This window comes from Eleutherodactylus coqui, chromosome 1, assembly GCF_035609145.1.
Source record: "Eleutherodactylus coqui strain aEleCoq1 chromosome 1, aEleCoq1.hap1, whole genome shotgun sequence".
NCBI classification, from domain to species: Eukaryota; Metazoa; Chordata; class Amphibia; order Anura; family Eleutherodactylidae; genus Eleutherodactylus; species Eleutherodactylus coqui.
Genome location: NC_089837.1, coordinates 331,386,366 through 331,409,205, shown reverse-complemented (window position 1 = coordinate 331,409,205; position 22,840 = coordinate 331,386,366). Strand labels below are relative to the sequence as shown.

Here is a 22,840-nt window from a genome sequence, read left to right as displayed (position 1 = left end):
GGTGGGAGATGACCGCAGACGTGTCCGAGGGACAGTTCCCTGATGTTGGATAGGCCTGGTGGTTACTCCCACTGGCCCTGCACTGAGGGGCAATGACATGGGGAAAATGGAAGGCACACACACACAAACTCATGGCAGGAAAAAAACACCATCATGTGGCATGTGCAGTTTTGGAGGCACTGCTGGGGCTGTTTTGAGCAAGGATTTGAATACCTGGCTAAGTCCCTCTTGGCTTCTCCAGGAGTGAGAGATGACCATGAAAGTGGCTGGATTAGAGTTCCAGGAGATCATAGTCACTCCAACTCAGTTTGCAGGAGGGAATAGGTCATGCCACCCAAGTGGCCAGGTGGGAGTTCCAGGAGGTTAGCTAGGTTGAATGGTAAATCTCACTTGGTTCTTGTGGGGACCAGGTCATGCTGCCCAAGTGGCCAGGATAAAATTCCAGGAGGTCAGATAGATTGAATGGTTGGGATGGGGTCATGCCTGGCCACGTGGCTAGGTTGGAGTTCCATGAGATCGGTTAAACCCAGTGGTAAGTCCTGCTCAGTTCTTGGTAGGGAACAAATCATGCCGCCCAAGTGGCCAGGTTGGAGTTCCATGTGGTTGGCTAGTTGGAGTGCTAAGTCTGACACAGACACCCCCATGGGAACGGGACCCTCCAGGCCCAGGGGAGGCATTGATCTCAGATTAAGGCTGAGGTTGATGGAGCGTCCCAGGCCACGAGGCGAAGTGAAATGGGAATTGCGGAAAACTGGGATGAAGATGAACTTGGGAGGTCAGGCCGTATTGCGGTTCCAGCAAGTCAACCTGAGGTGGTTGCTTTTGCTGCTCATGTGAAATAGGCCTTTAACATGTAATATGAAAACGCCGTGGTGGATATATGGGTAAGATTGCTGTGGTGGAGCTGGTCTTTGACAATTTTCTTAAATGTGTGGGGATGAGAGGGGCCACTCTTTGTCACCATACTCCAGTCCGCCCCTCTGAATCCTTGATGCTTCGAGGGAGGAGCTGAAGTCCCACTCTCTTTGTCAGTTCGGGACACCGACCCAGCCTGTCTGGGCACCCTTCCACACAGCCGATGCAAGATCGAGGTCGTTCTCCCTGTTTTGTTGTATTATAACCTAAAATTAAAATGGATTTTTGAAGGGGTTAAACTATTTGATTTGTAAAACATGCTGACCACATTAAAGGTGCAAAATATTTTTTACTGTGCCACAAACAATAATTAAGACAAAAATACAAATAAATTTAAAGTGACCTTCCAGTTTTAGAACAAAATGATTCTTAGTGCATTGGTAGTATTAGAACTACCAATACACTATACCAGCTCTGTGATTGGCCAGCGTTGATTATTTGAGCAGTGCTGGCCAATCGCAAAGGAGTGCATAAAGTAATTAGAAAATGTTGGTGGCCACCCAAAAATGGAGATGAAACGACAGACGACTCAGTCAAGTATAGCTAATGCATCCCCTCTATCCCCCAGTTCCTCTCAGAATTTGTTCCCAAAACTGGAGGGTCACTTAAATGTGTCTAAGTATTTAACCCCTGAAAATCAATACTTTGTTATATGTTTCTTATCTTGCCTGATGCTGCAGCAGCAGACATGGAAGGAAGAACAAAAGGAAAAAGCATCATGGCAAGATAAGCCCCTTTATTGGACCTACCATTGACAAATAATTGTAGTGGCTGACATGGGGAAATCCTAGCAGTGACATGTTAACTTTATTCTGTGGGTCAATATAAATATGACTATGGCAAAGTTGAATAGTTTTTTTATGTTTTATTACTTTTTGTCACCTTATGCTGACCCCCATAATATAAATTTTTGGCAGCATACCTGTACCTTGATGAGTAATTTTCAACTAAGGAGTCCCCAGACTACACAGAGAGCACTGGACCAGCGGAGAGAAGGAGACCACGGACAAGGAAGACATCAAGCTACTGAGAAGGGTGGAATCCAGGCAGATTCTGTGGTGATGTCACAGTGCGGGCACAGGTAGCAGGAACTCAATGGAGGCTGCTGAGTACAGCTAAGCAGCCGGCTGCCAGAGACATTTGACATTTACTAACTTTACACACTAGTGTGTAGCAGAAGTAATGCCATAACACTACTGGGGAGAGGACAGCAGTCTTCAGATGCAAAGAGACAGCTTTTAGTCGGGTAGTGCAGGGAACGTTTTTTAAGATGCAAGTAAATTGAATTTCACAATTATTAATTTTTGCTCCCAAAGATTTTACTTTTTTTAAGCATATAGCTGCTTGGACACTATTTAAATTGACCTTTTAAAAAATAATTGTAAGGGTACCTACTGGAGATGAGTGAGCGTACTCGGCCACGCACCTTTTTCGCCCGAGTACCGCGATTTTCGAGTACTTCCGTACTCCGGCGAAAAGATTCGGGGGGCGCCGTGGGTGAGTGGGGGGTTGCAGTGGGGAGTGGGGGGGAGAGGGAGAGAGAGAGGGCTCCCCCCTGTTCCCCGCTGCTACCCCCCGCGCCGCCACGCCTTCCCCCGGCGCCCCCTGAATCTTTTCACCCGAGTACTGAAGTACTTGAAAATCGCGGTGCTCGATCGAGTAATTACTCGAAACGAGTACGTTCGCTCATCTCTAGTACCTACCCACTAGCGATATTTTTCTTTGCACTACAAGAGCGAGTGCCTCACAGCGGAGAAAAAACTCTGCAATATCGCACACTGTTTTCAATGTGTCCGGCGTCAGCAGCGCCAGCCCTATTCAAAGCATAGTGAGTGCAACGGCGCCCATGGAGGTGAAGGAATCCTCTGCCACAGCTGTCACATCTGTGGCACAAGTCTGTGATGCTATCCCATTGCTTTCAATGGGGTTGGCACTGCTGCGGCCCCATTGAAAGCAGTGGGTTGCAAGCAACCCCTGCAGCGATAATTTGGGGGGAAGGGCTTGAAATATAAGCCCCTCCCTGAAAATCACCCCTAGCTGTAAAAAAATTATACTCACCTAGAAGAGCCATCTGGCTCTTCTCTCCGACACGACAGTGTTCTTTTGTGTTCGGAGGCTGGAGATTGAAAAATCCCCACCCCCTGAAAGCGCTGGTGTCATTGGCCACCAGAAACACTGGTACTATCATTTCCTACAACTCAGCAGTCCTGACAGAACACACTGACCTACCACCACCACAGAGATCTGGTGGGCTGAAGGACCTGTGGTGATGTCACTCCTGTGGGAGGAGCCAAGCTGTGGTTGTCTTGTGTTGTAATCAATCTACTGTGTGTGTGATGTGCCACCAGAAACACTGGGACTATAATGTCCTAATAATTACTTTTATATATATATAATGTGTGTGTGTGTGTGTGTGTACATAAAAGATTTAGGACCTGTGGGAGTGCAGTATCAGAATAGTCTGCAAAGGGTGTTAGCAATGCATTCCGGCTGCTGTGAGTGTGGCAGGAAGCAATACAAAAAAGCCAATTCCTTCCAGACTTAGGGGAAAAAAAGTGATAGCTCAGTGGAGCTGGAGAGTTGCTAGCTTGCGGTCCTGTGTAGACCTGTTTGGCACCCGTCACCCAGTCTGATGAAGGAGGATGCCTTCCAGATGCCCCAGGCAGGGTTACTGATGGGCACCCAGTGGATTGTGAAACCGGGACTGTTGTATGCTGTACACATGATTGCTGTGCTAAAATGAATGCTGGCAGGCGACAGGTTAATAAGAAATTCCTTTTCCTGGAGCCTTTTATACACATGCGGGGCCCATTTTCCTTACGTTGAGGTCAGTGATCCGAAGGTGAGTAAGCACCCCCTGCCACAGGCCCCAAATCTTAAATGTGCCCCCCCATTATTGTGCCCAGATGTGCCACCCCACCCAGGGCAGGAGGGCCTGGTATATATTTCCCATTCCATGCCTTTTATAATGACTAGAGATGAGCGAACGTACTCGTCCGAGCTTGATACTCGTTCGAGTATTAGCGTGTTCGAGATGCTCGTTACTCGTGATGAGTACCACGCGATGTTCGAGTTACTTTCACTTTCATCTCTGAGACGTTAGCGTGCTTTTCTGGCCAATAGAAAGATAGGGAAGGCATTACAACTTCCCCCTGCGACGTTCAAGCCCTATACCACCCCCCTGCAGTGAGTGGCTGGCGAGATCAGGTGTCACCCGAGTATATAAATCGGCCCCTCCCGCGGCTCGCCACAGATGCGTTCTGACAGAGATCAGGGACAGTGCTGCTGGTGCCGGAGCTGCTATAGGGAGAGCGTTAGGAGTATTTTAGGCTTCAAGAACCCCAACGGTCCTTCTTAGGGCCACATCTAACCGTGTGCAGTAGTGTGGAGGCTGCTTTTTGCAGTGTTGCACTTTTTTTTTTTTTTGTATATCGGTCGTGCAGAGCATTGCGCCCTGCAGTAATTATACATAGTCCAGGGCCAGTAGTAGTGGTGAGGCAGGGACAGAAGACATATTTATTGAATATAGGCAGTGGGCCTTTCCAAAAACATTTCAGAGAAAAAATCTATTTGGGCTGCCTGTGACTGTCCTCAGTGTACTGGGTCTGTGCTGGGGGTAGTTGTCCTCCTAATTCATACGCAGCCAGCTAAGTGTTACAGCAGGCTTGCGCAAAATTATTTCCTGGCTCTGTGTTGGCTGTTACATCACCGCTGTATTCCAGTCCACAGTGCAACAGTCTGCAGTTATTTTACATACTCCAGGGCGAGTAGTGGTGAGGCAGGGACAGAAGACATATTTATTGAATATAGGCAGTGGGCCTTTCCAAAAACATTTGGGAAAAAAAATCTATTTGGGCTGCCTGTGACTGTCCTCAGTGTACTGGGTCTGTGCTGGGGGTAGTTGTCCTCCTAATTCATACGCAGCTAGCTAAGTGTTACAGCAGGCTTGCGCAAAATTATTTCCTGGCTCTGTGTTGGCTGTTACATCACCGCTGTATTCCAGTCCACAGTGCAACAGTCTGCAGTTATTTTACATACTCCAGGGCCAGTAGTGGTGAGGCAGGGACAGAAGACATATTTATTGAATATAGGCAGTGGGCCTTTCCAAAAACATTTGGGGAAAAAAATCTATTTGGGCTGCCTGTGACTGTCCTCAGTGTACTGGGTCTGTGCTGGGGGTAGTTGTCCTCCTAATTCATACGCAGCCAGCTAAGTGTTACAGTAGGCTTGCGCAAAATTATTTCCTGGCTCTGTGTTGGCTGTTACATCACCGCTGTATTCCAGTCCACAGTGCAACAGTCTGCAGTTATTTTACATACTCCAGGGCCAGTAGTGGTGAGGCAGGGACAGAAGACATATTTATTGAATATAGGCAGTGGGCCTTTCCAAAAACATTTGGGGAAAAAAATCTATTTGGGCTGCCTGTGACTGTCCTCAGTGTACTGGGTCTGTGCTGGGGGTAGTTGTCCTCCTAATTCATACGCAGCCAGCTAAGTGTTACAGCAGGCTTGCGCAAAATTATTTCCTGGCTCTGCTGTGCGTTCCGTAAGCGAAGTGAGCCTCCATCCACAGGCCAATAAGTGGCACATTTAATTACAGCGTTCCGTTTCTGCACTACTGGTAATACAGCATGCTGAGGGGTAGGGGTAGGCCTAGAGGACGTGGACGCGGGCGAGGACGCGGAGGCCCAAGTCAGGGTGTGGGCACAGGCCGAGCCAGTGCGGTGGCCAGGGGTAGAGGCAGGGCCAGACCGAATAATCCACCAACTGTTTCCCAAAGCGCCGCCTCGCGCCATGCCACCCTGCAGAGGTCAAGGTGCTCTACGGTGTGGCAGTTTTTCACAGAGACGCCTGACGACCGAGAACAGTGGTGTGCAACCTTTGTCGCGCCAAGATCAGCTGGGGAGCCACCACCACCGGCATGCGCAGGCATATGATGGCCAAGCACCCCACAAGGTCGGACGAAGGCCGTTCACCGCCTCGGTTTGCACCACTGCCTCTCACCCTGTGCCCCAACCTGCCACTGAGATCCAACCCCCCTCTGAGGACACAGGCATTACCGTCTCCTGGCCTGCACCCATACCCTCACCTCCACTGTCCTCGGCCCCATCCAGCAATGTCTCTCAGCGCAGCGTCCAGACGTCGCTAGCGCCACTGTTTGAGCGCAAGCGCAAGTACACCGCCACGCATCGGCACGCTCAAGTGTTAAACGTGCACATTGCCAAATTGATCAGCCTGGAGATGCTGCCGTATAGGCTTGTGGAAATGGAGGCTTTCAAAAGCATGATGGCGGCGGCGGCCCCGCGCTACTCGGTTCCCAGTTGCCACTACTTTTCCCGATGTGCCGTCCCAGCCCTGCACGACCACGTCTCGCGCAACATTGTACGCGCCCTCACCAACGCGGTTACTGCCAAGGTCCACTTAACAACGGACACGTGGACAAGCACAGGCGGGCAGGGCCACTATATCTCCCTGACGGCACATTGGGTGAATTTAGTGGAGGCTGGGATAGAGTCAGAGCCTGGGACCGCTCACATCCTACCCACCCCCAGAATTGCGGGCCCCAGCTCGGTGCTGGTATCTGCGGCGGTGTATGCTTCCTCCACTAAACCACCCTCCTCCTCCTCCAACGCAACCTCTGTCTCGCAATCAAGATGTGTCAGCAGCAGCACGTCGCCAGCAGTCAGTGTCGCGCGGCGTGGCAGCACAGCAGTGGGCAAGCGTCAGCAGGCCGTGCTGAAACTACTCAGCTTAGGAGAGAAGAGGCACACGGCCCACGAACTGCTGCAGGGTCTGACAGAGCAGACCGACCGCTGGCTTGCGCCGCTGAGCCTCCAACCGGGCACGGTCGTGTGTGACAACCCAAGTAACCTGGTGGCGGCTCTGCAGCTCGGCAGCCTCACGCACGTGCCATGCCTGGCCCATGTCTTTAATTTGGTGGTTCAGTGCTTTCTGAAAAGCTACCCACACTTGTCATACCTGCTCGGAAAGGTGCGCCGGGTCAGCGCACATTTCCGCAACTCCAAGACGAACGCTGCTACCCTGCGGACCCTGCAACATCGGTTTAATCTGCGAGTGCACCGACTGCTGTGCGACGTGCCCACACGGTGGAACTCTACGCTCCACATGTTGGCCAGGCTCTATGAGCAGCATAGAGCTATAGTGAAATACCAACTCCAACATGGGCGGTGTAGTGGGAGTCAGCCTCCTCAATTCTTTACAGAAGAATGGGCCAGGTTGGCAGACATCTGCCAGGTCCTTGGAAACTTTGAGGAGTCTACCCAGATGGTGAGCGGGGATGCTGCAATCATTAGCGTCACCATTCCTCTGCTATGCCTCTTGAGAAGTTCCCTGCAAAGCATAAAGGCAGGACCTTTGCACTCGGAAACGGAGGCAGGGGAAGACAGTATGTCGCTGGATAGTCAGAGCACCCTCATGTCTATATCTCAGCGCGTTGAGGAGGAGGAGGAGGGGAGGAGCATGAGGAGGAGGGGGAAGAGACAGCTTGGCCCACTGCTGAGGGTACCCATGCTGCTTGCCTGCCATCCTTTCAGCGTGTATGGCCGGAGGAGGAGGATCCTGAAAGTGATCTTCCTAGTGAGGACAGCCATGTGTTGCGTACAGGTACCCTGGCACACATGGCTGACTTCATGTTAGGATGCCTTTCTCGTGACCCTTGCGTTACACGCATTCTGGCCACTACGGATTACTGGGTGTACACACTGCTCGACCCACGGTATAAGGAGAACCTTTCCACTCTCATTCCCGAAGAGGAAAGGGGTTCGAGAATGATGCTATACCACAGGGCGCTGGTGGACAAACTGATGGTAAACTTCCCATCCGACAGCGCTAGTGGCAGAAGGCGCAGTTCCGAGGGCCAGGTAGCAGGGGAGGCGCAGAGATCAGGCAAAATGTACAGCGCAGGCAGGGGAACATTCTCCAAGGCCTTTGCCAGCTTTATGGCTCCCCAGCAAGACTGTGTCACCGCTCCCCAGTCAAGGCTGAGTTGGCGGGAGCACTGTAAAAGGATGGTGAGGGAGTACGTAGCCGATCGCACGACCGTCCTCGGTGACGCCTCTGCCCCCTACAACTACTGGGTGTCGAAGCTGGACACGTGGCCTGAACTCGCGCTGTATGCCCTGGAGGTGCTTGCTTGTCCTGCGGCTAGCGTCTTGTCAGAGAGGGTGTTTAGTGCGGCTGGGGAAATCATCACGGATAAGCGTACCCGCCTGTCAACCGACAGTGCCGACAGGCTTACACTCATCAAGATGAACAAAGCCTGGATTTCCTCAGACTTCTCTTCTTCACCAGCGGACAGCAGCGATACCTAAGCAATACGTAGGCTGCACCCGCGGATGGAAGCATCGTTCTCTATCACCATCAGAAACAGGGACATTTTTGCTTCATCAATCTGTGTATAATATTCCTCCTCCTCCTCCTGCTCCTCCTCCTGAAACCTCACGTAATAACGCCGAACGGGCAATTTTTCTTAGGCCCACAAGGCTCAGTCATATAATTTTTCTAAACAATTTTTATACGTTTCAATGCTCATTAAAGCGTTGAAACTTGCACCTGAACCAATTTTTATTTTAACTGGGCTGCCTTTAGGCCTAGTTACCAATTAAGCCACATTAACCAAAGCGATTAATGGGTTTCACCTGCCCTCTTGGTTGGGCATGGGCAATTTTTCTGAGGTACATTAATACTGTTGGTACACCAATATTTTTGTGCCCTCGTCTACAGTGTAATCCAATCAGCTCTGCTGGGCACTGCAATGGGATATATTTATGTACCGCCGGTGGGTTCCAGGGAGCCACCCATGCTGTCGGTCCACATGGAGTTGTAACTACATGTGTCCACTTCTAAAGAACCCCAGTCTGACTGGGGCATGCAGTGTGGGCCAAAGCCCACCTGCATTAAACATGACATTACCTCAGCTGTCATGGGCAATGCTATGGGATATATTTATGTGCCGCCGGTGGCTTCCTGGCACCCACCCATGCTGTCGGTCCACAGGGACTTCACAATAGGGAGTTGTACCTGCCTGTGTCTATGAATTAAAAAGCCTGGTCAGGTTGGGGCATGCAGTGTGGGCCGAAGCCCACCTGCATTTAATCGGACGTTACCTCAGCTGTGATGGGCACTGCAATGGGATACATTTATGTACAGCCGGTGGGTTCCAGGGAGCCACCCATGCTGTGGGTGCACACGGAATTCCCATTGCGGAGTTGTACCTGCCTGTGACTATTTATAAAAAAACGCGGTCTGACTGGGGCATGCAGACACCTTGACAGAATGAATAGTGTGTGGCACATAGGTTCCCCATTGCTATGCCCACGTGTGCAGCTCCTGATGGCGGTGGCACAGGATTATATTTCTCATTGCTTCTGTACAGCATTGTGGGCTATCGCCCCGCCCCTTTTAAAGAGGGTCGCTGCCTAGCCATGCCAACCCTCTGCAGTGTGTGCCTGCGGTTCCTCCTCATGGCAGACGCACTTATAAATAGACATGAGTGTGGCGTGCCATGAGGGCAGCTGAAGGCTGCGCAGGGACAATTTGGTGTGCGCTGTGGACATTGGGTCGTGCAGGGGGGGGGGGTTGGGCAGTATGTAACCCAGGAGAAGTGGCAGCGGAGTGTCATGCAGGCAGTGATTGTGCTTTGTTGGAGGTAGTGTGGTGCTTAGCTAAGGTATGCATTGCTAATGAGGGCTTTTCAGAAGTAAAAGTTGTTGGGAGGGGGGGGCCCACTCTTGCCGCTATTGTGGCTTAATAGTGGGACCTGGGAACTTGAGATGCAGCCCAACATGTAGCCCCTCGCCTGCCCTATCCGTTGCTGTGTCGTTCCCATCACTTTCTTGAATTGCCCAGATTTTCACAAATGAAAACCTTAGCAAGCATCGGCGATATACAAAAATGCTCGGGTCGCCCATTGACTTCAATGGGGTTCGTTACTCGAAACGAACCCTCGAGCATTGCGAAAATTTCGTCCCGAGTAACGAGCACCCGAGCATTTTAGTGCTCGCTCATCTCTACTAATGACCATTGAGCCATTTCTCTACCCCCTTGCTTGCTAACAATGCAGTTCCTCATTGGAGGTAGGACCTCGTCCTTTATTTGTGCCCACTGCTCAGTAGCAAAATGGAATGGTGCAATCAGAGCCCCAAAGCAGTTGCATAGTCTTCTTCTATAATATGTACACCCTTGATTATGAATATATATTAATCACCTGCAGTGGCGCAATTTTAAGCAGCCTTATCCATAGGCTATTGGAAATTCTTATATTGGAATATCATGGTGAACTGTGCGTAATAACAAAGCTCTATTATGGCAGCAAACTCAGCTCTGCACTATCTGTATAAGACATTAATACTCATATACCCATAGATTTTTAACAGGTCTCCATGATTCAGACTGTGTTCTTAACTTTACTGACAGGAGATGGATTCTTGTGAAAAAAGACAGCAGAGCAACTTTATTGTCAAAACGTATTGCTAGCACTGAGAAAATGTGTTTTTAAGCTAAAATATTGACAAATTCATATATACATGTCCCTGCTATTAAAACTGTCTTGAAGCCAAAATTATTTGGCAATATTATTATTTAGCTCATAGTGCCAAGCCTAATTGAGCCATCATATATTCCATATGAATGACATTGAACTAAACGGTGTGTCTGCATACTACTATATAGAACAACACATGGTTAGACTGCCTGTATTGGGTTCGTACTTGAGTAGAACAGCCCTCCACCAGCCTCCTCTGTTATCAGTTTAACTTCCCAAAGTGACAAGAATATGACATCACAACTGTCATTTCCACAATGTGTATATAGATTTCTGTTATGTAGTACTGCATATGGCTTATTCAATATAACGTAGAGTTTAAAAAAAGCTGTGAAAAATATGAAAAAAGACTTTATTTTGCAAATCCTTTAGCACCAATCCTTATCATTGTATGACTTGTAGAATCATAGAGAGTAATAAGAAATTAGATTATACAACAGGTCACTAGTAGAAAGCAGTAGACATGGTAATTTCGGCACCACAGCAGTATCATAGTGGCAGAGGTAGATTGAATATCACAATCAGTATAATGCAGAGATAAATCCACAGCACTCAGTCAGCTCAAATACAAATGGAATCTATTGTCATATTTCAATATTCATATTTCAAGTTATTCCATACTTTGATTCAAAGAACATTTTAGTCTTCCCAAAACTTGACAATCGGTGTTATAAAGCAGGCTTCTGTGCTGGCATGTCAGCATCAGATGCAGTAATGTATGATGGGAGCATTTTGCTCTTGACCTGACCAAGGGCTGTGAAATTGTGTAACTCTATTACTACTATAAGAAACCTATTGTATAGATAAAGGGAACATCAGTATAGCTGCCAATTAGGCCACTGGCTGAGAGCATAGATCAGTATTTTCAGGGGCATGGTGTGTTTTATAATTTTTCATATTCACTACTTGAGGTACGGTGTTTTCTATTTCTTCAGTCCTTTTGCAACAAATTATGTTTTTCCTTAAAAATAAAACAAAACAAATCAATACATTTATAATGTAAAACAGAATCGTACTACATTTCTAATTTTATTCATGCATATTATTCAAATAAAATCAAAATTTTGATTAATCTGGGAAAATCCAAACAACTTTCAAAATGACTTATGCCAGACGTAAGGGTTCATTTGCCTGCTGTGTTTAAAGCCTCATGCCTAGGACAGAGTCGTATGCATAATAGCCTCTATGTCAGTACATGGATGATGTTCAGCTCCCAAAGGCCACTTTCACACAGGCGACAAAACCACTCAATTTTGTCACGATGTGATAGCGCGAGTAAATGCATGTATGTGAAGCCCATGCTTTCCAATGGGTTCCTTCACATTAGCTTTATTTTCTCTCATGCTATCTTGCGAGATAAAAAATTGCGGCATGCCCTATATTGCCGCGATTTGCAAATTTTTTTTGTCGTGCATGTTACCCTATGGAGCCTTTTCGTGTGATGCGATGCGACTTTAACATTATAAAATAAGTACCTCTCAACAGACCGCATGCTGTGGTCTCCACGGGAGCCAGAGTTTACATTCTATTCTGCCAGCAGCCCCGACGAGAACAATGCAGCTGTGTGCAGAGCCCAGCATGTGTTTAATCACACACTGGGCTCTGCAAACAGCTTCTGGAGGTCATTTTACATGCTAATGAAGAGGATAAAGTGTTAATGGACATTAGTGTCCATTAACACCTTATGCAAAAAGGTTGCTAAAACTTTCAATCTTTCAATCATTTGAAAGATTATTTTTGCATGTAAATGGGCCTTTAAAGTGTGCTACAGAGAGATAGATTAATAGAAATATATCCTGCTCTCTTATATGTGCAGTGTATGGGAAACATCATAGAAACTAGTCTACACCTACTAGCTCAGAGAAAATTGAGAATTACATATACAGCCCGCAGAGGAGAAAACTGGTGAAAATGTAGAATACATGTCAAATAATGGCCAGAAGTACTGTTACTGCTCATGTGCACACAGATGGCAGCTTATTCTGAAAAATCACCTGAACGTGTGGGTATGTGTTATATTAATGGACAACAGCAATTAAACTACTACACATGTATTTCTTTCCTTTGAACACTATTTTAGTTTCTACTTATGGAAGATCCATATAAATTCACTGCGTTACTTTTATTGTACTGATCATCAAGTATGCTATGTAAGGATATTGAGCCAACAAGGAATCCTGGGAGATTTCAAATATGAAACAGGCAGAATTGTGAATTCAGCTCCAGCTCTGAATAATAATACATGGCATAACAGAGCAGTACAAGATAAATAATCCAATTTATTTATTTTAATCAACAGGTAATTAATGCACAGTTCACATTGGAGTCAAGGCTTCCATTTCTGATAGAGCTGTTTTTACAGATTCAAAATATTACTTTACTGGATCCTACCAGGTCCCATTGATACCACCCGCCCTTCATTTTGTGCTGGGAAGAATAGTATAAAAGACTATGCTCACCAAAACAATGCAAACTAAATAGCAGTTGTTTTTTGCTCTTTGGCTCCATTATATATGCTGTGCTAGTTTATCTGGGATTTTGTGATGGCTCTGAATAGAGCTTCTAGCGCAGAAGTGAATGTGACATAAGAATAAAGCAATATCTGTCCAGCAAGAAGCTATGTCTTTTGTGCTGCCAGATAATGTCCTGGCCGTTCTATAAGGTATGAAAGATATGGATACATTTGTCGCCTACAGCATAAAGAATTGCAAGTTATCTCCTGCTGATGAGTATAAAACTGACGTGTATACATACAGTATATATGTACGTGGGGATTTCAATAGCTACTAGTTTCTCCCACACTATAAATAAATAGTTTAAAAGGGTTTTCCAATAGAACAAAAAGATTCTACGGCTAGGGGATGGGTTTAAGTAAAAAATTAAAATAAATGAATGGGAACTTCTCCTGCTCCTACCCTGGCTGACCCGCACCCCACAGGCAAACAGGATCTCATTATTAACCCTTTTTGGGACCCACCAATTGCTTGTATGTTTTAAACACCAGCTGAACTGGTGAAGGGGTTATCCCCGAAACGCGTTTTCATAAGCTGATCACGCGTTTTCTTAAATAAAAGGAGAAGTTTCCCAAACCTTTGGTCACTTCCTACTTACTTTAACCTGGAGTGTTGCGCCTTCTCCACTGCCAGCTTTTAGTTCTATTCTCTTATTATTTAAAGAAGCTGCAATCATGGATTTGTACCAACAACTATTGTTGACAACCTATATAATTTCCGTTAATCTTGCAATTTTTCGACCTACAATATTTAGTCATTTTTGCTCTTGTTAACATTAGTGTATGTAACTGTCTTAATTAGAAGTGGATTTAATATTTCAATGGGCAAGCCCCATACTAAATCCATACGTTCTAGTTCCTGTTGTTAGCTAGTACATTGTAAGACCTTATTAGGCTTATGATTTCACTACGTGTTGCATTTTTTTAGTATGGAGACTTTAGTTACCTTCCCACAATAAATGTCCCAATGAGACAAACCAGAAAGGTAGCCAGTAGGATTGAAAGGATGGAGGTGATGACAATCATACCACCGCTACGCCCGCCAGGCCATGTATCAATTGATGATGCTCTCTTTCCTGTTCCGTGGAGAAAAGAAAAATAAAATTGATACAAGATTATGTGTGTGATTGAATATCTGTCTTAATTAAAAATCACAAGAAGTAAGTTTTAGGCAAACGGAATGTTAGTCAAACACATCTTACATTTTACCTTTTAAACATCTACCTGAACCAGTCCCTAGGATTTACACACAGCCCATATAAAGAAGCGCCTGCAGATTCATACATATGGTATTGGGCCAGTTGTTCATTTTAGAGAGAACTAAGAAAAACATGTACTCTGGCTCATATTTCACACACCATTACTAAACTGACATCTAGTGGAGTAAGATGCATCAAATAAAGGAAAATGTTTAATCTTTTCCCAGAGCAGAAGTAGATTTGCGCTACAAATTATGCCCACTTTATAATAAATTATAGTAAATCTGTGGGACTAAGTGTGGTCCTGCCTCTTTGCGCCGACATCCTACTTTTGAAAAGTGTCAAGACAAGAAAAAAGTCACATAATTTTTGCATTAAAACAGTGACTTTTCTACTAGTGTCAATGGTTTAATGAATTCTCCCTAAATATGCTCAGTGCTTGTCGGTCAGAGTGCTGACCTTTATTGATAACAGTTTCTGTTCAATGCAGGGATGGAGATAAGTGGTACTGCTCCTTTGGTACTATTCTATAATTTATGAGTACTATAATCAGTTTGTTATAATCATGCTTGTTTACACTCACCATCCACTTTTCATGACCTGTGTGTTAACCCCACTTAGTTAATTTGGCTGCATATGACATCATGGGGTGGGAGGGCAGACAATTAGACACTCACTATTTAAAGGTATTCTTTAATTTTCATTAATTCTTTTATGGGGGAGGAAGGAAACTGAAATTTCCAGCATTGCTTTGTGTCTTTTGTTTTTATGACAGTCACTGTGCTGTATAAAGAACCTGAAAACGTTATTTTCTGGGTCGGTATAATTAAAACAATATGAGATTTATATAGTTTCTTTTTTTATGTTTTACTATTTTGTACAATAAAAGCACTTAGAAAAGATTCTGTCATCAGCTTCATGCTGCCTGAACGATGGGTAGATTGAACCTAGGACAGAGGTGCCTCTTGTTCTCTAGAGAGTTTTATTCTGAAACGCTACAGTGTTAGGTCCCCTGCGCACGGGCGGAAATTTAGCAGCAGGATTTAATGCAGAATTTCGTCCATACACGCCTGCATAAGATTGCATTACAATACGCAATCCTACGCAGACGGCCGCCATTTGTCCGCGTGAAATCGCACGCGGAAAACAAATCGCGGCATTGTCTATTGCTGTGTGGATCTCGCAGAGGCCCACACAGAAATGTCACTCCCGGGCCGCCGGCTCCGCTTTTCGCATGTGCCGGCTGGCCGGCAGCCGGCACATCAAAAAGCCGGAGCCACAGGAGAGGTGAGCGCCGCACTGGTCCCTGCAGGGACTCGGGTTGAGAACTCTCGCAGCAGGATCTGACCCGGCCGTCTACAGGCGGCCTTACAGAATAAATATGACAATAAGAATGACAGATCTCTTCCCCTTTTCTGTATAGGGAGAGAGCTGTCAGTCTTGATGCAGCGGGCAGGGAGAGACAGAAGAGGCCAGGACATTTGTTTGTTTTTTTTAAAGGATGACTTATTTTCATTGCTATCACATATGCTGTACATCCAAGTTTTTGATCTTTTTTTATCTATTTTTTGAGAACCTGGATGAAGAAAAAACAGTTATTGTTGCATTATTTAGTTTTACAGTATTTGTTTACTGTGTTCACCGTAGGGTGTAAATAATTAATGTGATCATTTTATAGTTTGGATAATTATGGTTGCAGCTATTCCAATTATGTTTTTTTTAATTGTTACTTTTTTCCCAAATAAAGACAACGGAAGGGGAAAATAATTTTTTTTCTATGTTTTTGTTACCATGTTTGTTTGCACAAAACATTTTCTTGATTGTTTTTTCTTTCTAGTAAAAGAGTTAAACAGGTAACCCTTTGATCACTTTTAGAATATATTGCAATACTTCTGTACTGAGTGCTGTGTAGTGCTGCTATCTATATGGAATAACCTCTGTGCTACATGTAATAAGCATTCACTTGGTGTTCACAGTGTTTGGAAGCAGAAGGCTCCATCCTATACCACTATATAAACATACAGGGGCGAATGTTGCCCACAGGTTCTCATGTTAAAAAAGCTTTTGTGTTACAAACGATAAACTTAGGACTAGGGATGAGCGAATATACTCGCTAAGGCACTACTCGCTCGAGTAATGTGCCTTAGCCGAGTATCTCCCTGCTCGTCCCGAAAGATTCGGGTGCCACCGCGGGGCGGGGAGCTGCGGGGGAGAGCGGGGAGGAACGGAGGGGAGATCTCTCTCTCCCTCTCTCCCGCCCGCTCTGCCCCGCTCCTCCCGCAATTCACCTGTCAGCTGCGGCGGCCCCCGAATCTTTCGGGACGAGCAGGGAGATACTCGGCTAAGGCACATTACTCGAGCGAGCAGTGCCTTTGCGAGTATACTCGCTCATCCCTACTTAGGACTCTTAGATGATGTGAACAGAGCCTTACAGGGAATATAACATTCATTTCTAATATTGTATTACCTTGGTGGAGTGTGATCGGGCCAGACCAGCCAGTTTGATCCACCAGTGCACCATTAGAATCTAAAACAACAAATTTAACCCTGAAAAGGAAAAAATACAAAAAACATTGTTATCGATTGTAAGTTGTATTTTTCTTTTTTTTTGCAAAGTAGACCAAATATATAATATATGTTCAATTTAACAGGAAAATAAATTTCTATTGTACTCTTAGGCTTAAGTTCACAAGCGCCGTATCCACATCACATTTTTTAATGTGGATTTCAAAGAAAATTGCAGCAGATTTCTGATGTGGATTTTCATGTGTTTGAGCCATGGATCCACATGTAGATTTAGCTCAGTCAATGGGCAAAATCTGCAAGCTGATTTCGAACTTTGCACAGGATTTCAGTCTAGCAGTGACATGTCACTTTTTTTTTTTTCACACATGGGTTTGAAATCCGTGTACCAGAAATAATCCACAACAAAAATCTACACTGTCAACACACCTTTGAAACTGAAAATGTAATTTTGAGTATGTGGTGATCTTCTAACACCCCAAGTGTTTTATTTACTAGTAGAGGAAGGCTGGTGAACAGAGGTGCAATGTGAAGCTCCCCTGCAAAATCTGTAACAGGGAACCAAATCATAGTTTTGGTCTCCTCCTAATGAGCAGAGGGACCTTTTGGGTCCCGTTATACTCAAGGGCCTGGGTCAGTCTACAAGCACGGCACCCCCTATAATTATGCCTGTGCGGATTGATAAAGCAGTTTTGTTTACATTCTGGTTCCTTTAGGACCGGGTTGTCAAACTGATTTACACCGAGGGCAACATCAGGATTATGGTTGCCTTCAAAGGGCCAGTTATAAGGGCTGACTCACTTGGGTGTATTTCCTCTCTGTAATACTCACATAATCCGGGTGGTCTAAACATCATTGTGGTATTCATACATGCGATTTTCACAAGTGTGAAAATAATGGCAGCACGTCCTATTTTGGTCCATATTACGAACCAAATTTGCTTCTTAAAGTTAATGGGATTGTGTAAGTGGGCAGTGAAAACTCACTATCCATGTGTATTGACTGCATATTTATGTATGAAGGCGGGAGAAATCTATGGGACCTTCTTATGTTTTTTTTGCGCTTGTGAAAAATGCAGTGAATGCATGCACAGAAAACAAAAAATGCAAGAAAAGGACCGGACCTTCACTCGCCTTTGAGTGAGCCTAGAGATGAGCGGGCATGCTCGTCTGAGCTTGATGCTCGTTCGAGCATTAGCATACTCGAAGTGCTCATTACTCGAGCCGAGCACCACACGGTGCTCGAGAAAATTTTGAGTCTGTCCTCCCCACCTGTTTTGCTGGCACCCCTAATTGTTTTTCATGGAAGGGCTTTACATATAAGCCCTTCCCTAAATAACAATACTTTTAGTGTAAAAAAAACCCAAAAACCTATCCTCCGCCGCTGCCGTGCCTCCCGCGGGGTTGAAGAACACATCTGCCGCATGTCTGTAGTCCTGATCTATCAGCAGGCAGGGATGTAAAATCACCGCCTGCTGAAAGAGCTGATTGTAATTGGCTGAGGCGCTCAGCCAATCACAGGCAGCTCTCGCCTGTAATTCATTCATTTAAATCCCCGCCTGCTGATAGATCAGGACTACAGAACTGGGGACAGCGCGGAGAAGACGCGGCTGAGCCACAGGAGCTGAACTGAGGTGAGTATCGTTTTTTTTTTACACTATTTTTCATGGTTTTTCAGGGAAGGGCTTATATTTAAAGCCCTACCCTGAGATTCCTTCAGCTGCCGGGGCTCAGCCGCGACTTCTCCGCGCTGTCCCCGACTCTGCACTGCTGATCTATCAGCAGGCAGGGATTTAAAATCCCCACCTGCTGATAGATCAGGACTACAGAGCCGGGGACAGCGCAGAGAAGACTTGGCTGAGCCCTGGCAGCTGAAGAGAGGTGAGTATCGTTTTTTTGTTTTTTTTTTACACAATTTTTCATGGTTTTTCAGGGAATGGGTTATATTTAAAGCCCTTCCCTGAAATCCAACTACTGGGGGGACGGCAGCAGGATCCTCTACTGCAGCTGTCATGTGTGATAGCTGTGGTAGGGAATTGAAGAATTCCTCTGCTGCATCTGTCACAGATGTGACAGATGTAGCAGCAGGGAATTCTTTTTACTAGCTGGGATGAAGGAAACATCTGCTGCATGCGGCTGATGTGTTCTTCATTCCCGTGGGGGACACGGCAGCGGCGGAGTTTTTTTTTTTACACTGAAGTTATTGTTTTTCAGGGAAGGGCTTATATGTAAAGCCCTTTCATGAAAAAGAATGCAGGGGTGCCGGCAGATCATTGTTTTCAATGGAGCCGCCGTCAGCAGCCGCGGCTCCATTGAAAACAATGCAGAGCATGGGGCACCTTGAAAAATGCTCGAGTTTCCCATTGACTTTAATAGGGTTCGTTACTCGAGCTGAGCTCTCAAGCATAACAAAAAGCTTGGCTCGAGTAACGAGCACCCAAGCATTTTGGTGCTTGCTGATCTCTAAGTGAGTCCTAAATGTACCGTATATTCCGGCGTATAAGGTGACCTTTTAACCCTGAACAATTTGCTCTGCAGTCGGGTATACAGCTGTCCGAAAAAAGAAAAAAAAATACTCACCTCCCGTGGCGCTGCTGCAGGCTGTCTCTCCCTGTGCACGCTGGCAGAGCATTGCTTTCTGCAAATGGGGCTTGAAATCCCCACCTCCAGAAAGCTAATGCTCTGATTGGCTTACTCAGGCGGCGTCAGCCAATGAAAGCTAGTGCTGCATTAGCCAATCACAGCCATTCAACGACATCATTGAATGGCTGTGATTGGCTAACTCAGGCAGCGTCAGCCAATGAAAGCTGGCACTGCGTTAGCCAATCACACTCTTCCTGTGCTTGCTTTGATCCATTTATCAATCACTGGCTGCGTTCTCTGGGAAACTTGACATGGCAGGCCAGACTTAGCCAGCGAGTCTTGAGTTTGAAACATGTGCTTAAGGATGTTAAAAGCATTCTGGTCTCAGCTACTGGAGGAAATGTAGCTGAGGGATTAGAACTATAATCCGAAACTGTTTTTAAAATGTTAATAAAAATAATCTTATAAAACCTGATTTTAACACTTGGTCTATTTCCGATGGCACATTCACTTTAAGTATCATACTTTGGGCAAATATTCCACAGATTTTCATTCAACAGTCTTCACTTACCGGTATGGACCTGGAGAAATTAAAGGTCCATTGCAGTTGTCAGAGTCAGAGCAGGAAGTTTCACTACCAACCCGAATGTAATTGGCTACATCATTACAGGGGAATGTTTTCTCAACAGTACGAAGAGTGCGGTAATAACCCAAGGATGAAAATGAAGAATAAGGAGCACTTTTTGATAACTGATTGTTATCCAATTGTACTAAATGGAAGAAAATAATGAAAGTAATCGAACACTTCAATTTTTTAAATGACTGCATTCTAGTTCTTTTCAAGGCTCGCAGGAGTTCTTTACCTGTCTTGTTGGCTACAAATAACCACACATTATTAGTTGAGGTCCGGTCAAAGAGGCACTGTGGTTTGTCCAGAATAAATGTTGTAGCTGTCACTCTTCCTTGAAAAGGTTTGATGATCAGTTGTGGGATATAAGAGGAATAATCTAGAAAAGAGCAACACACAGATAAACAAATTGCTTTCTACTATACAGTCACACTTTTGTAATATTAGATCAGATGAATAGGCTGTATTCATGGATTTTTTAAATATAAGCTACACCAATTAGACTTTATACACATCCAAAGCTTTACGGCAGTGTATTAAGGCTGAACGGTTTTCTAATACAGCGCCACAAGGCCTCAATCTGCTGCCATACAGGTGCTGCATATTGTAGTGAAGAATACGTCTATACATACAGCATCCAATGGAGCATAACATGATCATTTACCTGTTTGAGTCCATATAGATCCTTTATATGCTTTAGCATAAAACTGAAGGCATACAGGGGTGTTGCAGAGTAATGCATATGTACGAGAGCCTTAATAAAGGTCCACACAATGGTGAGTATAATGCAACTGTGATATGAGGCCTATGTGTGTGGCTGGGTCTGAATAAGGGAGGTGCATTTCTCAAGCTTTTCATTCCCTCCTTCTAATCATCTCTACCTTAATCATGGCCAGTTGCAGATAGAAGGTACAATTAAAGCTTACTTTTCCATCTATTTTCTATCAGTTGGATGATTATGAAAGCCATCCTGCTCAACATTTCTTTTATTCATAGTATTGTGAGCTGCTTTCTTTTCCGTAGTTACATAGTTTGTAAGGCTGAAAAAAAGACGAACGTCCATTTAGTGCAGCCTATTATCCTACAATGTGGATGTGGAAGGCATTATGGGCCTCTGGGCCCCATTAGTGGCTGCTATGGCTTCCATGTTGACATACAAGTTCAACTGCAATTAATTTTCTTGCACATATAAATAACCAGGCTATATACAGTAGTTAACACAATCGGCAATGCATGACATAAGGTCCATTTACACCAAATGATTTATTGTTTTAACGAGCAAACGATGTTATACAGATTGTTTTTACAAGTTGATATATCATTGACTCCTTCAAAACAGAAATAGTTCAGTCATTCACATTCACTGTATAGGTGAATGAGAACAACTGAATGATCAATGTTTAAACAAAACGATTAGTGAACGAGCTAACAATGGTTTTTATGCCTACTTAAAATGAACAATGAACAAAAAGCATATGATTTATCATTCGTCCTTCGATCGTTGGCTGTGTTTACACTGAACAATTATTGTTTATTTTGGCTCATTTAAGTGATTTTTGCATTCAAAAAAACTGAAAAAATTGTTTCTTAAAAGGCCATTGTGGTAAGTGGCATTAAAGCTGTCAATCAGGACTTGGCAAAGAGGCAATTGACCAGGAATATACACCAACAGCTTTCCTCCAACGTATCCATGAGTTGATGGGGAGTGTGCCCTCAACTAACTATTGGTGCCCTCCTCCAATGTAACATGATTGTAGACTATGCTGTTTTTGCTTATAATAGTGAAACAAGTGTATTGCACATCATACATCAAGCAGCCTAGTAAGAATATATAATTAATAGACTTACCTGCAGCAACAGCAGATAATGTGAGAAGCAGCCACAAATGAATGTGGAAAGACATTGTAATGGTGTTCTCTCTTCAGAGCCTGAAATGCTGGTGAACTGAGCCACTAAAATAACTGTGAATACCTTCAGGAAAACATAGCAACACCCTTCAGTGTAAAAAAAAACCCCAACATATCCAGTAAGATTCCTCAAATATCTTCATTCTTCACATTCATACAAATAGCAAACATGTTCTACTTGTTTTTCACTCTCTGAGCTATTGTATCAGTGTTCTGTTCAGAAGGGGCTTCTCTTGTTGCCACTGAAATGTCACCAAACCTGTCCAGTTATCTGAAACATCTCTATTGGAAAACTTTTGGTTTTGTCTTCTGGAGTAAAAACCATGTCCAACTCCTCTCTATCTTTAAGCCAGCATTCACTTATTGCAGTTCTACCATATAACTAAATTGTTGACTAGAATGAATTAGATTATTATAAATTACAGAATATAAATATATGGTGGCCAATGAGTGGAGTCAGAAGTATGTACGCAGGCACAGAAGTATGAAATTTGAGTGTTTATATCCTTCCTTCCTGTACACTGAGGTTGAATATCTGAGGCTGCTTTCACATCGGTGTTAGGGGTTACTTTTCCTGCTCCATTCCAGTGAACAGAAAAAGTTAATCAAGCCTGTTGACTATAACGTTGACAAGAGAAAAGCCTCTCTGATAAGAATGGGAAGTCATATTCATATGGAGGACGTGGCAGAGGTTCAGGGAGGGGAAGATTTCCTTGAAGATCTCAACAATCTCTGTCAGAATATTTCAAAGGACAGAGGAAAAGCCCAAAATGTTCTCAGTACCAGAATAAGGACAAAAAGCATGACTTTTGATGCCAGTACCAGGGTGACCAATATGGAAATGCCTTATGCCTTTTTTCCAGACTTTAAAGAAAAAATTCAGGACCAGTAGGTCCTAAATATTACACAATAGGAGTACATAACAGAATTCATACAAATTTAAAAAAAACAGATTTGTCTGCACCAGTCCCTTCCTAGATGGAAAGCAAGAAATCAATTTAACGCTTCATTAC

The 22,840-nt window shown here is 44.7% G+C and overlaps 1 protein-coding gene across 2 annotated transcripts; it reads right to left on the bottom strand.

The window, feature by feature from the left end:
- Positions 1–10,814: 10,814 nt before the first annotated feature.
- UPK3B (uroplakin 3B) lies at positions 10,815–21,876 on the bottom strand. 2 transcript variants are annotated; one of them, XM_066575331.1, is made up of 6 exons: positions 21,769–21,876; positions 20,156–20,299; positions 19,864–20,062; positions 16,655–16,734; positions 13,935–14,064; positions 10,815–11,437 (listed from the first exon to the last, which is right to left on the bottom strand). In XM_066575331.1, exons 1-6 carry the CDS (start codon positions 21,821–21,823, stop codon positions 11,308–11,310), a joined length of 738 nt encoding a protein of 245 aa, XP_066431428.1. In that variant the 5' UTR covers positions 21,824–21,876; the 3' UTR covers positions 10,815–11,307. The 2 variants fall into 2 exon arrangements, with proteins under 2 accessions (XP_066431428.1, XP_066431436.1); XM_066575339.1 differs by lacking the exon at positions 21,769–21,876 and adding an exon at positions 20,847–20,904.
- Positions 21,877–22,840: the final 964 nt, after the last annotated feature.

What these genes read in the sequence shown, in the direction of transcription:
- UPK3B (XM_066575331.1), bottom strand. Translation starts at nt 21,823, where the DNA reads ATGTCTTTCCACATTCATTTGTGGCTGCTTCTCACATTATCTGCTGTT. An exon ending in ATTTGTAGCCAACAAGACAG is followed by an intron (nt 20,063 to 20,155) that starts GTAAAGAACTCC and finishes TCTTCCATTTAG; the next exon opens with TACAATTGGATAACAATCAG. An exon ending in GGGACATTTATTGTGGGAAG is followed by an intron (nt 11,438 to 13,934) that starts GTAACTAAAGTC and finishes TTTATTTTTAAG; the next exon opens with GAAAAACATAATTTGTTGCA.